Genomic DNA, 18345 nt, shown 5'->3' with positions numbered 1-18345 from the left:
GCAGCTACTTGTGATGGCTAGGGATGGACATGGACATTGAAACCCTAGTCAAAAGTTGTCTTCAATGCCAGAGGGTTGAAGACACAAACTTCCCCACTTCCACCGAAGAGCCTGGTGGACTGTTGGCCCCTGAGAAGGGAGTCTCGGAAAACCAGCAGAGGCTGTTAAGCTACACTGCTCAGCACATCCGAGGAAGCATCCTGAGCGACTTGACTTGTAAATAGTTATTCATGTAAATAATTGTGACGTTGTGATGCTTGTCAATTGTACTTTCAAGTAAAGGGGGGAGGGGAGGTGTGGGAAAGTGCTATGTACCTTTAAGAGAATGTAGTTCATGTTAGTTGACCATGTGACTGTATTGACCAATTGCTACACAGTGCAGGCTTCTTTGGTAACTGTAAGTCTAGAGCTGGTGGTGAATGAAGAAGCACACATGGTGTTAGTGCTCTGTTCTTATTTCCAATGAGCTACCAATGTTTATTCGGTTAGTCGGTCTCTCTGCCTTTATTGTTTCAAGCACCAACTAATGTGTTAACACCAAGGGTGCAGGTCGTATTTGCTGGACAAAATGAACCTGATAACCAAAAACATAAAAATAAGGAAGACTTTTTTTTAGAAAAAAAGCTGTCCCCATTAGTTCATAGTATGGGAGAGATAATAAATGAATACTTCTCATCAGTATCCACCAAAGAGAAGGACTTAGTGGTCGATTTGTCTAGGGAAGAGTGTGTAGATAGCCTGGATCATATTGAGATCAAAAAAGAGGAGGTGTTAGGCATCTTGAAGAATATTAAGGTGGATAAGTCCCCAGGGCCGGATGGGATCTACCCCAGAGTACTAAGGGAGGCAAGGGAGGCAAGGGAGGAGATTGCTGGGGCCTTGACAGAAATCTTTGTATCCTCACTGGCTATGGGTGAGGTCCCAGAGGACTGGAGAATGGCCAATGTTGTTCCATTGATTAAGAAGAGTAGCAGGGATAATCCAGGAAATTACAGGCCGGTGAGCCTTACATCAGTGGTAGGGAAATTATTGGAGAAGATTCTTCATGACAGGATTTACTACCAATTGGAAGCATAGTGTCTAACTAACCTGATCAAGTTTTTCGAGGAAGCAACAAAGATGATTGACGATGGAAGGGCAGTGGATGTTATCTACATGGATTTCAGTAAGGCCTTTGACAAGGTCCCTCATGGCAGACTGGTACAGCAGGTAAAGTCGCACAGGATCAGAGGTGAGCTGGCAAGATGGATACAGAATTGGCTTGGTCATAGAAGACAGAGGGTAGCAGTGGAAGGGTGTTTTTCTGAATAGAAAGCTGTGACTAGTGATGTTCCACAGGGATCAGTGCTGGGACCTTTGCTGTTTGTAGTATACGTAAATGATTTGGAGGAAAATGTAATTGGGCTAATTAGTAAGTTTGCAGATGACACTAAGGTTGGAGGAATTGCAGATAGTGAAGAGGATTGTCAAAGGATACAACGGGATATAGATCGGTTGGAGACTTGGGCGGAGAAATGGCAGATGGAGTTTAATCCGGACAAATGTGAGGTAATGCATTTTGGAAGGTCTAATACAGGCAGGAATTATAGTAAATGGCAGAAATCTTAAGTGCATCAATGGGCAGAGGGATCTGGGTGTACAGGTCCACAGGTCACTGAATGTGGCAATGCAGGTGGATAAGGTAGTCAGGAAGGCATATGGCATGCTTGCCTTCATTGGCAGTGGTATTGAGTATAAAAGCTGGGAAGACATGCTGCAGCTGTATAGAACCTTGTTTAGGCCACACTTGGAATATTGCGTGCAATGCTGGTCGCCACATTACCAGAAGGATATGGAGGCATTGGAGAGGGTGCAGAGGAGGTTTACCAGGATGCTGCCTGGTCTGGAGGTTATTAGCTATGAGGAGAGGTTGGAGAAACTCGGATTGTTCTCACTAGAGTGACGGAGATTGAGGGGCGAATTGATAGAAGTTTACAAAATTATGAGTGGCATGGACAGAGTAGATAGTCAGAAGCTTTTTCCCAGAGTGGAAGAGTCAATTACTAGGGGACATAGATTTAAGGTGAGAGGAGAAAACTATAGAGGAGACGTGTGGGGCAAGATTTTTACATAGATGGTAGTAAGTGTCTGGAATTCGCTGCCAGAGGAGGTGGTGGAGGCAGATACGATAGTGGTGTTTAAGAGGCAACTTAACAAATACATGAGGTAGGATGGGAATAGAGGGATACGGACCCCGGAAGTGCAAAATGTTTTAGTTGACAGGCAAATGATCAGCGCAGGCTTGGAGGGCTGAAGGGCCTGTTCCTGTGCTCTACTTTTCTTTGGTCTTTGTATAGGATGAGGGGGCACAGATTTAAGATTTTGTGCAAGATATATGGGGGGGTGGAATGTGAGGAAGAACTGTTTTAAGCAGTGAGTGGTAATGACCTGAAACTCGTATGAGGTGGTACAAATGGAGAGGAGTTCAATGATTTTGAAAGGGAATTGGGTAGACACTAGAGGGAAATAAACTTGCACAGAAATATGGATAGAGTGGGGGAATGGGACTGATTGTTTGCTCTGCATAGTGCTGGCATGGACTCGATGGGTTGAATGGTTTCCTCTGTAATATTGACTTTATGTCGCTGTGACTCTATAACTTGATGTTGGCTCAGTTAAATTGTTATTTCTTTCTTCTTTTAGGCAATGCTTCATTTCACTAACAAACATCTGGGAAGTTTAGGTGTGGTTGTGAAAGACCTCAACACACAGGTTTGTATATTTCTTTTAGATACCCTGGTATGGATTTTACACACATTTGTAGTCAAATCCGTGGAGAATCTAAAGCTTTTGCTACAGTTTATAATACATTTGATGTAAATGATGGCTGCCATTATGAAGGGGACTTTCAGAGAGCAGTGTACACATAGATTTTAATCCCATGAAGTGGAAAATCAAACTGACAGATATTGAGCATGCCTAGTAAAGACTTGTGCTGTCAATAGAATGCTTGTTTAGTGACAGAATAGTAGGCAAGTCAAGTTCACTATGATTCCCCTAACAGATTTTAACAGTCATAGAGTAACTTTTGTGAGGAAACTAATAATTTCATTTCTGCAGATGTAATTTTGTGTTGTCAGAATTGTTCCTTAAAGAAGAGTCAATTGATCTTCAAAAGAAACTCATTAACATTAATTTATCAAGTTGTAAAACCATTTCAGATGTTTGTCATTACGGCTCACCCACAACATAGTCTATTTATAATGTATCTCCGCTTGACAGGCTGAGCATAAACAACAAAAATGAACTTAGCGGGCAGCATCAGTCACGGGAACATTAATCACATGTCAAGACTGGCAGGCACAGCATCACAGTACTGAGTTAAGAGATTGTACAGTGTTCACACTGCTGAGTTTAGATAGGAACAGGTGAGGGATGGAGAGACTTTAATATGAGGAGGAGAACTTTAAAATCAAGGTATTGGTGGACGGGAGCTGGTGTATGTCAGTGAACATGGATGATGGGTGAATGGGACTTTTTGTGAGTTAGAGTACATGTAGAGTTTTAGATGAATTCAAGTTCATTGAGGGTGGGAGGCTGACCAGGCGAGCATTGGAATAGTTGAATCTGGCAAATACCCCAGTAATGTAATATTTGGTGACAGAAATGCAGGATATACTACTTTTAAGAAGAATAACTCCAGTTTCTCTAGTCTCTCCATGTGACTAAGGTCTTTAGCACTGCTACCAGTCTAGTAACATGCTTTGTGCCCTGTCTAAGGCCTTGACATCCTTCCTAAAGTGTGATGCCTAAAATTGGCCACAGTACTCCAGCTGAAATAACTAGTGTTATAAAGGTTTAGCATAACTTCCTTGATTTTGTACTGTATGCTTCTATTAGTGAAGCCAAGGAATTGAGGATATGGGGAACAGGAAGGAGGGGTTAAGACAGAAGATCAGCCATGATCATATTGAATGGTGAAACAGGCTCAATGATGGAGCAGGCTCAAGGGACTGTATGGTCTACTCCTCCATTCCTTATGTTTTTATGGTCCTGTAAGCCTTTTAACAGCCTTCTCTGCTTGTCCTGCCTCCTTCACAGACTTATTTACACTTACCTGCAGGTCTCCCTATTTCTACGCCCCTTTTAAGATTGTACCATTTGGTTTATATTGCCGCCCTTCACTCTTCCTACTTCCTCCCCTGTTCTTCCCAGTTTCCTATCCTCCTCCTTCCTTGACTCCTGTCTGAGTTCCAAACACTTTCTCTTCTCCTACCCCAAGTTCTGGGCCTTCTTTCCCCTACTCCTACTGATTTCAAAGCCTTCTCTTCTCTCTCTTCCACCTCCCATTAAGTTCCAGGCCTTCTCCCTTTACTCCCCACCCATGTTAGTTTCAGATCCTTCTCTTTCATCCCTAGCCTGCCCTGAATTCCAGACCCACTGCCACCCCAACGCACACCCCACCTCCATCCCTCCACCCCGCCACCCATTAGCCTGACCTTGCCTTGAGTTCCTGTCCTCCTCTGCACATAGAACAGCTGGGCGGAAATGTGCTCTGGTGGCTAGGAAGATGCACAGCTGCAAATGTGGTGCATGTGTACGGTACTGGTTTGGGGCCCAGAAGGGAGCCTTTGGGCAGAGCCCCATCTGGATGTGCTTGCTCAGAAGCTGAGATATGCCCAGCAAGTAATCACAACAATAAGTAGCTGCAGTCTATCACAGTGACCAGACAGATCTGCAGACCTTCCCAAAGGCTTAACTGTGAAGAGTAGTATTCTGATTTGGAACTGCTTTCTCATGGCATTCTCTGACAAAATGGCATCAGAAATGAATTCCAACCGATTTATTAGGACAATAAAAATAGAAATCTCTCAGGTTCTTTATTTAAAAACAAAATAAGAAGCAAGTCTTGCATTTATACTGCAATCTTTTGTGACTTCAGAACTTCCCAAAGTGCTTTACAGCCAATGAAGGACTTTTTGAAGTGTGGTCAATGTGGTAACATAGGAAACACAACAATCAATTTACAAACAGCAAGCTCCTTCAAACAGCAATGGGATAATTCCTGATAATCTTCAGTGACTTTGATTGAAGGACAAATATTGGCGAGGGCATGGAGGAGAACTCCTCTGCTCTTCCTTGAAGTAACGCAATGAGATTTTTTTACGACCACTTGAGAAGGCAGATGAAACCTCAGTTAACCTCTCATTCAAAAGACACCAGCACCAACAATGTAACACTCCCTCAGTACTGCACTGAATTATGTGCTCCGACCTCAGGAGTGAAACTGAGAAGTGAGAGTGCTATCACTGAGCCACAGCTGTACAGGAAAAGTACAGGAAATGGCCTCCATTTAGACTTGAGAAGTATTACTGAGATATGATGAGGCCTAGCTTATGAAAATCATCATCATACTTCACACTATCTTCTATTTATGTGAATAGAAGACACCTGTGTAAACGCTGGTTGCCTGGTAATTCCATGGGGAAAAGCTCTACTCAATGAGGAATTGAGCCACACAGTCCAACTAAGTGTTGAGTGCACTGATTTAACTGGTGCAGTGGTAGAGGTGCTGCAATAGTTCTTGGTGACCTGAATTAGGGTGGGGATATGTAAATAGGATTCTGCAGTTCAGTGATTTCTTGTGTGTGGGTGTTAAGTGAGGCTGGGTGCAGGCTCAGCTCTCATGCTCTCAGTTTAATGGCCTGCCAAAAATAACTGAATCAGCTCAGTCACAATAAGCAGCCAGGTAGTTGGTTGATGGGCCAGGTGGCTGAATGCCCGAGGGTTACGAGCACCTTTAGAATCATAACCCATCTTGAAATAGCACCAACGGGACCAGGAGAAGGTTTGGAAAAAACATATCAATGAAGCTAGAAATAGTGCATCTGGAGCAAGTGTGGACAGTACTGAGTGATCAGCTCCATGATCTGTAACCATTACTATCGTCTTCTCACTGTGCATCTAACCTAATCTTCCACACAACAACGCTTTGAAGTTTAAAAAACTAAAATACAGAATAATAACAAGTCTGTCTAAGATCATCCAGTTTATGGAGTGACTGATTTCAGTAAGTAAGTGCCTTGAATTTAGTTTAATTTGTTATCCAACTCTCTTATACATTGTTACTAATACAATGCTTCAATCAATATTAGAAAAAGCTTGTGGAATGCATCTAAACATTAGTTAAATGTTAAAAACAATAAACTGCGGATGCTGGAAATCCAAATCAAAAATGGAAACGGAAATACCTGGAAAAACTCAGCAGGTCTGGCAGCATTGACAGAGAAGAGTACAGTTGACGTTTCGATTCCTCATGACCCTTCAACAGAACTAAGTAAAATTAGGAAAGGGGTGAAATATAAGCTGGTTTAAGGGGTGGGGGTGGGGTGGGGTTTGTTGGGACAAGCAGCCAGTGATAGATGGAGATAAACAAAAGCTGTTACAGACAAAAGAACAAAGAGTTGTTGAAGGTGGTGATATTATCTAAAGGAATGTGCTAATTAAGAATATAAGACAGGACAGATAACGTACAGATAGCTCTAGTGGGGGTGGGGGAATACGAAAAGGTAGAAAGAAACAAAGGTGGAAATACATTTAAAAATAATGGAAATAGGTGGGAAAAGAAAAAATCTTTCTCTCCTGGTGTTTGACAAGGTGTTTATTAAAACCCACTTTCACAGCCATTATTCCTTTCTCAGTGGCTGTCTCCGTCTCCGGCTTACCCGACGTGGATTTCAACTGAAATTCCATCCCTCATGTTTCGAACCCACCCAGGATTACAGGTATCTCCGGGACATAAAACGCTCCTCGGACTGCTGTTCCCATCGCATTCTGAGATCCACACTCAGTGCCATGCACCGCCATATGAACACACTTGACCTCTCCCTCCAGCAGCACTGCCACACCCTTTCTCAAAGCTGCGCATGCCCCCAGTTTCATTTTATTCTTCGTCTCATCCGACGCCTCAACAAGAAACTTTTTCTCTTTCTCTGAAGTGCTAAGGAACGCAAGCTCCAACAATTCATTGACACCAACACCCATCTAGGACCCTCCACCCCTGCCTGTCCCTCCGTCCCCACCCCGTCTTCCAATCCCAGCCCCGGCCGTATATTCAGCATACCCCCTGACCTTCCCCTCTCCGACACTGAACATTCAGTGCTCAGCAAAGTATTTAGTTTCACACCCTTACGCCCTCATCTCAATGAATTTCGGGCTCGGCACGATGCTGAACTCTTCTTCCGCCGTCTTCGTCTCCGGGCTCACTTCTTTGGGCAGGAGTCCTCTCCCCATTCAACGGATCCTTTTACCCACCTCCAATATTCGCCCTCCACCTGGACCCCTCCCTCTGGATTCTTACCTTCTCTTGATCTTTTCATTAAGAACTGTCGGCGTGACATTAGTCGTCTCAATTTTTCTGCTCCTCTCACCCATTCTAACCTTTCTCTCCATGAACTTACTGCATTCCTTTCTCTCAGGTCCAACCCCAACATTGTCATCAAACCCGCTGAAAAGGGTGGTGCTGTTGTTGTCTGGCGCACTGACCTCTACCTCGCGGAGAGTGAGCGTCAACTCGCAGACACTTCCTCCTACCTCTCCCTGGACCATGACCCCACCACTGAACATCAAGTCATTGTTTCCAGGATTGTCACTGACCTCATCTCCTCTGGAGATCTTCCTTCCACAGCTTCCAACCTGATAGTCGCCCAACCTCGGATGGCCTGCTTCTACCTCCTAACCAAAATCCACAAACAGGACTATCCCAGCAGACCGATCGTGTCGGCCTGTTCCTGCCCCACGGAACTCATTTCTTGCTATCTTGACTCCCTTCTCTCTCCCCTTGTCCAGTCCCTTCTCACCTACATCCGTGATTCCTCTGACACCTTACGTCACATCAACAATTTCCAGTTCCCTGGCCCCAACCGCCTCCTCTTCACCATGGACGTCCAATCCCTCTACGCCTCCATCCCCCACCAGGATGGTCTGAGGGCTCTCAGCTTCTTCCTCGAACAGAGGCCCGAACAATCCTCATCCACCACTACTCTCCTCCGTCTGGCTGAACTTGTTCTCACACTGAACAATTTCTCCTTTAACTCCTCTCACTTCCTCCAAATAAGAGGTGTGGCTATGGGTACCCGCATGGGCCCGGCCAAGCCTGTCTCTTTATGGGGTATGTGAAACATTCCTTGTTCCAGTCCTACTCCGGCCCCCTCCCACAACTCTTTCTCCGGTACATCGATGATTACTTCGATGCTGCTTCATGCTCTCGTCGGGACCTAGAAAAATTTATTAATTTTGCTTCCAATCTCCACCCCTCCATCATTTTCACATGGTCCATCTCTGACACTTCCCTTCCCTTCCTTGACCTCTCTGTCTCAATTTCTGGTGATAGACTGTCCACCAATATCCATTACAAGCCTAAAAACAAAAAAACTGCGGATGCTGGAAATCCAAAACAAAAACAGAATTACCTGGAAAAACTCAGCAGGTCTGGCAGCATCGGCGGAGAAGAAAAGAGTTGACGTTTCGAGTCCTCATGACCCTTCGACAGAACTGTCGAAGGGTCATGAGGACTCGAAACGTCAACTCTTTTCTTCTCCGCCGATGCTGCCAGACCTGCTGAGTTTTTCCAGGTAATTCTGTTTCCATTACAAGCCTACCGACTCCCACAGCTACCTCGACTACAGCTCCTCACACCCCGCTTCCTCTAAGGACTCCATCCCATTCTCTCAGTCCCTTCGCCTCTGTCACATCTGTTCTGATGATGCTACTTTCAAAAACTGTTCCTCTGACATGTCCTCTTTCTTCCTTAACCGAGGTTTTCCACTCATGGTAGTTGACAGGGCCCTCATCAGTGTCTGGTCCATCTCCTGCGCATCCGCCCTCACGCCTTCTCCTCCCTCCCAGAAACATGATAGGGTCCCCCTTGTCCTCACTTATCACCCCAACAGCCTCCGTATTCAAAGGATCATCATCCGCCATTTCCGCCAACTCCAGCATGATGCTACCACCAAACACATCTTCCCTTCACCCCCCCGGTGGCATTCTGTAGCGATCGTTCCCTCCGTGACACCCTGGTCCACTCCTCCATCACCCCCTACTCCTCCTCCCATGGCACCACCCCATGCAACACAGAAGACGCAACACCTGCACCTTCACTTCCTCTCTCCTCACCGTCCAAGGGCCCAAACACTCCTTTCAAGTGAAGCAACATTTCACTTGCACTTCCCTCAACTTAGTCTACTGCACTCATTGCTCCCAATGCGGTTTCCTCTACATTGGAGAGACCAAACGCAGACTGGGTGACCGCTTTGCAGAACACCTTCGGTCTCTCCGCAGACATGACCCAGACCTCCCTGTCGCTTGCCATTTTAACACTCCACCCTGCTCTCTTGCCCACATGTCTGTCCTTGGCTTGCTGCATTGTTCCAGTGAAGCTCAATGCAAACTGGAGGAATAGCACCTCATCTTCCGTCTAGGCATTTTACAGCCTTCTGGACTGAATATTGAGTTCAACAATTTTAGATCTTGAACTCTCTCCTCCATCCCCACCCCCTTCCCATTTCTTCCCCCTCCTTTTTGTTTTTTCCAACAATTTATATAGATTTTTTCTTTTCCCACCTATTTCCATTATTTTTAAATGTATTTCCACCATTGTTTACTTCTACCTTTCAGTATTCTCCCACCTCCACTAGAGCTGTCTGTACCTTATCTGTCCTGTCTTATACTCTTAATTAGCACATTCCTTTAGATAATATCACCACCTTCAACACCTCTTTGTTCTTTTGTCTGTGACAGCTTTTGGTTATCTCCACCTATCACTGGCTGCTTGTCCCAACAAACCACCCCACCCCCCTTAAACCAGCTTATATTTCACCCCTTTCCTAATTTTACTTAGTTCTGTTGAAGGGTCATGAGGACTCGAAACGTCAACTGTACTTTTCTCTGCCAATGCTGCCAGGCCTGCTGAGTTTTTCCAGGTATTTCTGTTTCTGTTTTTGTATTAGTTAAATGTTCATCATCTGAAAATAGACCAATTGATTTTCTGTTCATTACCAGTTTTCCAATGGGGTGATCCTGGTTCTGTTAATTGGGCAGCTAGAAGGCTACTTCATTCATCTGAGTGAATATTTTTTAAACCCTTCATGTCAGAAGGAAAAGGTGAGTTCTAAAATACCCCTCTTGTACTTGTTTCCTTTTTAGTCTTTTTGCTCTCTTGAGCCCTCAGTTGAAAGGGAAACAAACAACCTCTTGTAGGTTTCTGAGCCAGACTTCTGATGGGTGTTTTTCAGTCCATTGTTGAGTTTTACTTGGAGCGGGTGGACTTGGTCACTGCATGCAATGTGGAGTCAACTTAATTAAATCGCACTCCTGATTGGGCAGAAGCTCTGCTATTTTGCCCAGAGTCTCCCACAGACAGCCATCTTGTGATGAATCATTGGTACAAACTTGCTTTCCATTACATTGTAGCGCAGCTTGCTGCTGTGATGTGATAGTTTACTGAGGTACTACATGGGTAAAACATATAGTTTAGGCTTTATACATAACTATAAATTTCCATATCCTAGATCTTCATTTAACTTAATATGTGACTTCACCAGCTCATGTTCGAGGTTCATGTGATGTGAAGCTTTTAAAATGCCCGTATGAAAACTTTCACAGCTCATCACTTCATCTTAATGAGTCTCAGAATCTCTGATCTTTAGCTTAGTTGGATTTACTTGAATTCAGGAAGGTCGGTGGGGGGGGAGATAAGAAACTGTCTAGTTTCTACAAAAATTCTAGGGCAAAACACATGATTTAATCTAAATTTTCAACCTAAATTCACTTTATTATTTCTTGAATGAAATCCTGACAACTTCCTTTCCCTGCACTCAGAAACACATTACAGTATAACATTTGCTGTTCTTGATTGCAGCTTCACAATGTCACATTTGTGCTGGAGCTTCTTAAAGAGAGAGGACTGTTGAAATATCCAGTCAATCCTGAAGGTTAGTGAGCATGTAGAAAAATAAGGAGGCCTTTTTCACTTTTTAAAACCTGAGTGTTGAATATTAATAGTATGATGCAGTAGAGAAACTGCTGTGATATTTGTTGCATATTTTATTTCTTGGACTGTGTGATATGTGGAGGTCTCAAGGCAGCTATTTCAGATTCCATCAGTGTTACATGACAATGAATTTTAGTCTGGCTAGAAACTGGAATCCATCTGAACTGGGCTAACGGGATCACCACAAAGTAGAATATAGATTTGCTCATTTGAATATTAATTAACATAGATTGGAAACTTTGTTATTGATGAGACGTTTATACCGGATTCTTCTTGATTACCTGAGGAAAATGGATCAGCTGAAAGAAAAGGTTTCTATAGAAAGCATTGGTCCTCAGTAACCTTAGATTTAAAGATCCAAACACAGGGCTGGGTTTTATGTTCCCAAATGGCAGGCACAAAAATTGACAGCCTGCCTGCCCACCATTTAAAATAAAAAACAATTAAAGACCATTTCAGCTTGTTAACAAGGCAATTGACTCTGATTTTATGTGGCTTGGCCTAAATAGCCAAGTGGTTATGGTAGTGGGTTTGTAACCCCAAGATCAAGAGTTCAACTCTCACAATGGCAAACTATGAAACAATGTAACTTCATCTGAAACAGATGGAAATGGGTTTGTACTCAAAAGAGCTGATTTTATGTGGCCCACTCCACTTATCAATAGGCACATGGGAAAAACTTTGGAAGTGAGTCACATCAGGTATGAGAAGGTGGTGCAAGGGCAGATAAAAAGGGCTGCAAGTGGGACCTTGGCTGCATTTAACAGCAGATCTGCTGGGGAAGGTGGCAGCATTTGCCAGTTTTTTCACTACATATATTCAGTTTTTGAGTCTGCCAAAAGGAGAGATTGAGAAGGAAGGAGACTTACAGACAAGGCTATAATGGTGTCTGACTCCAGCATAGCATCCGGAGCTCACTGTTGCCCATGGAGATATTGCACTCTGAAGGAGGCTCCTCATCCAGTGAGGAGGAAAGGATAAGAAGACAGAAGAGGGCAGCTGTCCAGGCATAGGTATACCCTGTGATCCAGGCAGACCACAAAGGCGCAAAGGCCTGCAGAACAGAGACAGCAATATCAAGCAGGCAGAGGTAGGAATAGACACTATTCTGCCCACATTGTGTACCTGGCAAAGGATGACCCACCTGTAGATGTTGGTGCCTTCGAAGACTGCATCCCTCCAGGGAGACAGTCACATTCTCCTGTGGCCTGCTGGTTGAGAAGATTAGTTCCAATTGTGTTGGTGGCCACTCTATGTCTGTCGTTTTGAAGCTGACAGTCACCTTGAATTTTTTGTATCTGGGTCATTCCAGGCATCAGCTGGAGACATTTGCGGCATCTCAGAACTAGCAACACACTATTGCATCAAGGTAGTGACAGGTGCATTGTTCAGGCATGCAAATGAATTCATTACATTCAGCACAAAATGCTAGTCAGGCTAATAAAGCCAGAGACTTTGTATAGCTGAATTCCCCAAAGTACAAGGAAGGCATCGATTGCAAACGCATGGCTATCAAAACTCCATCGGGATGGCCAAGGGCATTTGTCAGTAGGAAAGTTTCCATTCACTCAATGTTCAGCTTGTCTGTGACCATTGCCAGAGGATCATGCAGGCATCTGCCATTATTCTGGGAGTTGTCATGACTCATACATCCTTGGATACTCCCAGGTGCCAGAGATGCTCTGCCCATCAGAACCTTTGGTTAGCTGGCTTCTTGGAGACTGGGGATACCTTTTTTTTATTCATTCATGGGATGTCGGCTTTTATTACCAGCATTTATTACCCATCCCTAATTGCTCTTAAGAAGGTGATGGTGAGCTGCCGCCTTGAATCGCTGCAGTCCATGTGGTGTAGGTACACCCTCAGTGCTGTTAGGAAGGGAGTTCCAGGATTTTGACCCAGCGACAGTGAAGGAATGGTGATATATTACCAAGTCAGGATAGTGAGTGGCTTGGAGGGGAACTTCCAGGTGGTGGTGTTCCTGTTTATCTGCTGCCCTTGTCCTTCTAGATGGTAGTGGTCATGGGTTTGGAAGGTGCTTTTGAAGGAGCCTTGGTGATGCAGTAATTGAAGAGATGACCCCGGTGAGAAATCCACATAATCTTCGTGGTCTGCTGTACCTTACACAACCTGGTGCTCTAAAGAGGGGAGGCCCTGGCAGATGATGATCTAATAGAATGAGCCACATCCTCTGATGACAAGCCTGAGGTCAAGGAGGAATAGTCCTGCCAGCCAGCTGTGGAAGCCAATGTGTGACAGACTTTGGATGGTAGGGTGACACCAACTGACCAGGAATGTGGAATTTGCTATATGATAACATCTTTGCCTCACTTGCCCCTTCTTAATATCTTGCACACATCATCACTAGAGCTGCCTGTGCATGTACCAATGGTTAGGCACCAAATAAGGCTGTTCAGAGGGGCCCATATGAGCACAAACTCCCTTGATAGCAGCCAGTCGATTCAAATCCAAAGCAGGACACCACACACATGAAATACAAATGAACCTGGAGCAGCTAGTATACACAGCACCATCATTTAATACATGATAGAAGCAAAATTTTTCCAAACAACAAAGACCACACGATTGCCTTTGCAAACCCATGTGTGACTCGTGTTTTCTTATTCTTTTATATGTGCTATGGCTTGGTGCTTCCCCTCACAGTTGCATTGCTCTGGATTACAGGAATACACGTTTGGCATGTGCGCTGATCTATGCTGCTAGGTGTAGAGCAGTCATAAGACAAGGTTTAAAGTTTTTTGATGGAAGGCCGCAGACCTGAAACATCAACTCTGTTTCTCTCTCCACAGATCCTGCCAGACCTGCTGAGCATTTCTAGTATTTTCTGTTTTTCAGATTTCCATTATCTGAAGTATTTTGTTTTTGTATAAGGTTTAACACAGAGTTGAACACTATTAAACAGACTTCTTGTGGGAAAAAATTGGAATGGTTATTTAAGTTAAAGTTAAAAGCAATTTCATAAGAAGTGGAATTGAAATTATATTAGAAAATTGAGTGAAAAGGGAAGATTGCAAGAAGAAAGTGTAGCATGTGTTGATATATTTTCCCTTAAAATGCCTAGCTAATGAAGAGCAGCAATAAAAACAAAGAGAGCACTATATTACATTACTAAGTCAGTAGTCAATAAGTCACAGTGAAATGGGATAACGCTCTGGTCAGATTATACCTGGAGTACAGTGTCCATTTTTAACTACTGAACAAAAATATTCAGGTTTGAAGGATTACATAGCATACATGGCACAGAGATGAGAGTGACTGCCCTTGACATTAAGGCAGCATTTGACTGGGGTGTGACATCAGGGAGCCCCAGCAAAATTGAAGTCAGTGGAAATCAGGAGGAAAACTGTCCACTGGTTGGAGCCATAACCAGCACAAAGAAAGGTAGTTGTGGTTGTTGGGGGTCAATCACCTTATTCCCAGGACATCACTGTAGGAGTTCCTCAGGGTCGTATTCTAGGCCCAACCATCTTCAGCTGCTTCATCAATGATCTTCCGTCCATCAAAAGGTCAGCAGCGAGGATGTTTGCTGATGCTTGTGCAATGTTCAATACCATTTGAAACTCCTCAGCTATTGAAGCAGTCAGTGTCAATATGCAGCAAGACTTCAACAACATCCAGGCTTAGGCTGATAAGTGACAAGTAACATTCACACCACACAACTGTGAGGCAACGACCATCTCCCCTTGACATTCAGTGGCATTACCATCACTGAATCCCCCACTATCCACATCCTGAGGGTTACCATTGACCAGAAACTGAACTGGATCAGCAATATAAATACTGTGGCTACAAGTTCAGGTCAGAGGCTAGGAACCCTATGGTGAGCAACTCACCTCCTGGCTTCCCAAAGCCTATCCAAGGCACAAGTCAGGAGTGTGATGGAATACCCTCCACCTGCCTCGATGAACTGATCCTCCAACACCACTCAAAGCTCGATACCACCCAGGACAAAGCAGCCCACGCGATTGGCACCCCATTTACCAACTTAACATTTACTCCCGCCACCATTGATACACAGTGGCAGCACTGTGTCCTTCATACAAGATGCACTGCAGCAACTCACCAAGGCTCCTTTGACAGCATCTTCCAATCAGCCTAAAAGGTCAAGGGCAGCAGAGACATGGTAACACCATCTGCAAGTTCCCCTGCAAGCAACACACCATCCTGACTTGGAACTATATCACTGTTCCTTCACCGTCGCTGTGTCAAAATCCTGGAACTCCACAGCAGCATTGTGGGTGTACATACACCAGATGGATTACAGCAGTTCAAGAAGGCAGCTCACCACCACCTTCTCAAGGGCAACTAGGGGCAGGCAATAAATACAAGCCCAGCCAGCAATGCCCACCTCCCACGAAAGAATTGAAAAAGAATAAACAGGCCATTCGGGCCAATCAGGCTATGCCAGTATTTATTCTTCACTTCCCATATTTTCTGATCTAAGTCTACCATTGTAATCATCTATTCCAATTTCCCTCATATGCTTGTCTAGTTTCCCCTTGAATACACTTATGCAATTCATTTCAACCACTCCCTGTGGTTACATCATGCTTTTGAAGAGTTTTAGACAATAGAGAGGATTCATAACTTCCAAGGATTTAGTTATGAGGTAAGTTGAAGAAACTGAAGCACTTACTCTGTGAATGAAGGCATTGTTGGATTAGACCCTCAATGAATGTGGAATTACATCTGCAGAACTTCGGATTTTCCTGTTTTATGGAGCAGATTTTTCTTTTCATCCCCTGGGTCAACAAAGAGTCTGCACAAGGTTAATCAGAAAGTCAGTGCGGGGTTAATCAGAGACAGTCAGCATGGGGTTAATCAGAGACAGCATGGGGTTAATCAGAGAGAGTCATCACGGGGTTAATCAGAGGCAGTCAGCATGGGGTAAATAAGACAGAGTAAGTGCAGGGTTAAAAAGAGAGATTCAGGACGGGGTTAATCACAGAAACAGCACAGAGCTAATCTTAGTTCTGTTGAAGGGTCATGAGGACTTGAAACATCAACTCTTTTCTTCTCCGCCGATGCTGCCAGACCTGCTGAGTTTTTCCAGGTATTTCTGTTTTTGCGCAGGCTGTCATTTGTCTTTTCAGACACAAGATCTTACAAAAGTATGGTGTTTAGCAAATAACTCTGGAGCATTGTTTCAAGCCATAAGAGAACAAAAGGGGCAAAAATACATATGGACGAAAAAACAAATTTCGATCAGATATCAGGAAAATTTCATTCATGTGACAAATAATCGAGATTTGGAGTAGAAATTCAGGTCCTATAAGGGTTCTGAAAATTGTAGAGTCAGCTGGATGATTTGATTGGGGATGTTGGGTGTTGTATTTTTCTACTCCTTGTGCTTACTAACAAATAAACATCAACCACAAATAAGGAATTGGTTAATACACCGGTTCATTTATTAAGGAGTTGAGAATTTGGCAGCAGTATTTCAGAGTTGGAGAATTTATATACACGTTTGACCTGCTTTGTTCCCTCACAGCAAACTAAGTCTGAATCACATGATGTATTGCATTATTCCACCTCTAGTAATGTATACAGAAAACGTAACTGCACCCACTTAAGTGTGCACCATAACAGTGGGAGTTTCTGCAGTCAGTGAAGCTAAGGTAGGCTCACTGGCCTCTTTTTGTGTTTATCTTATGATTAAACATTTAAAAAGAAAACTTTCTCTCTTCTCTGTCTTTCCACAGATATCGTAAATCTGGACAGCAAAGCCACAATCCGAATCTTGCATTGCTTGTTTGCAAAGTACAAGGACAAGTGAAGGAGTTCCCGGCAGCACAAAAGCAACCTTCAAATGTGTTGATTGGAAAGAGTCAATTGAGTAAAGGAAGGAAATAGTTTAATGTTGTAATGCACATGGTGATTTAGACATTCATGCAAGATCTGTTGAACAAATTGCCTAAACCACTGCCTATTTTATCTCCGAATAATTAACTGAAATTATCAAGCAGCACATTTTTTAAGAATACTGAGATTTCATAACTTGTGATTTGTAAATATAACAAACATTGAGTAAACTCACACTGTAATTAAAAAAGGTCCAACGACAAGGGACCTGGTTAATATAAAGAAATTAAGCTGAGCTCATTAAGCATTGAATAACATTTTACAACAAAATGCAACAATTTCAGTTCTTCTTTAACACTTGCATTCTGGTGACTCAACCTGTCAATAAAAGTTAACAAGCCCCTGTGCATTCTCATTGTTTTTGCTGAAATAATCTTAACAATAGCATGTGCCACTGAAGTACTGTTCTTGAAGGGCGTTGTTTTTCAGCTGGGCAGGTGAACAATTATACTAACATATCATGGTAAACTGCGTGGCTTCTATAAACTCAAGCACTGAAATGTCAACAATTATTAAAAATAAGCATTCCTACTAAGCTGCTCTGCCACCTCAGCAAATGAATGTATCACCTAGAGTGGAACTGGGCCATGCGGAATAAGAATGATCCAAGTTTCATTTGAGGCCTGTGCTGAGTTAGTTCAGCTAGCATGCTAATAGAAATGGTAGGGTTAGCCAGGGAGAGAAAGGCAGCTTTTGCATCTAATTAATACCCCTGATTAGTGCTGAAAAGTATGTTTATGGAAATCAGGTAGGGGCAAGATGAAACTCGGCTGTGATGCTCCCATCTCCCAAACCCGGAATAGTCTGCCAGCACTAACTGTTTAGAATCACAGGTGAAGAACAATCACAGCTACTAGCACTCATGGTGCTACATCGCAACATGAGTAACAAGAGGAGGGGGAGAAAAACCACTGTTACTAATAGTGATGAATAATCCATGCAGTTATTTATTATAATCTACTGCAGTTCCTTTTTTGCAAGAGTTGAAAGTGATTTAAGGAACTTCAGTCTGAATATTGGACTTTGCAGATGCTTGTTTGTTTAAACCTCATTGGTACAATCCTGTATTTATTAGATTTAAAGATGAAACTGGGGAAGATTTGTGTATTTTTCTGTTTTTCCATCACCCAAAGTCAAAAATAGTCAATCCTTTATAATGAAGAGCACAATACCCTTCACAAATGTGCCACAGTTTCAATTTCAAGAGTCTTCCCATTCCATTACCCCGAGCGTGAATACCAATTGCCCTTGTAAGCTCTTTTAGTGACACCAGAAATACGGATATTTTTGTGCTGCCCACTGCAAGTTGAGTTTTGGTCACACCTGTATTACTTGTTGGAATCCTGAACTTCATTTGGAGACTCCCATTTCATCAGTCTGGGCTTGGTTTGAGCCGAGGTTTCAGGAAGAAAATCGCAATGATATGAGCCATT

The 18345-nt window shown here is 43.4% G+C and overlaps 1 protein-coding gene across 3 annotated transcripts in view; it reads left to right on the top strand.

Annotated features, from left to right (window-relative positions):
• The window catches only part of parvg (parvin, gamma), a 56240-nt gene extending 38987 nt beyond the window's left edge, over positions 1-17253 (top strand). Inside the window, exons 10-14 of one of the 3 annotated variants that reach the window (XM_041216011.1) lie at positions 2683-2751; positions 6681-6764; positions 10039-10140; positions 10898-10970; positions 16753-17253. In XM_041216011.1, coding sequence (XP_041071945.1) covers positions 2683-2751; positions 6681-6764; positions 10039-10140; positions 10898-10970; positions 16753-16826 — 402 coding nt within the window. In that variant the 3' untranslated portion in view covers positions 16827-17253. The remainder of the gene's footprint in view (positions 1-2682; positions 2752-6680; positions 6765-10038; positions 10141-10897; positions 10971-16752) is intronic. The other 2 variants (XM_041216012.1, XM_041216013.1) reach the window with 2 other exon arrangements.
• The last annotated feature ends 1092 nt before the right edge of the window (positions 17254-18345 follow it).

The sequence above is a fragment of the Carcharodon carcharias genome, chromosome 21 (assembly GCF_017639515.1).
Source record: "Carcharodon carcharias isolate sCarCar2 chromosome 21, sCarCar2.pri, whole genome shotgun sequence".
NCBI classification, from domain to species: Eukaryota; Metazoa; Chordata; class Chondrichthyes; order Lamniformes; family Lamnidae; genus Carcharodon; species Carcharodon carcharias.
Note: the sequence above shows the minus strand (reverse complement) of the source record. Positions and strands in the feature narration are given on the sequence as shown.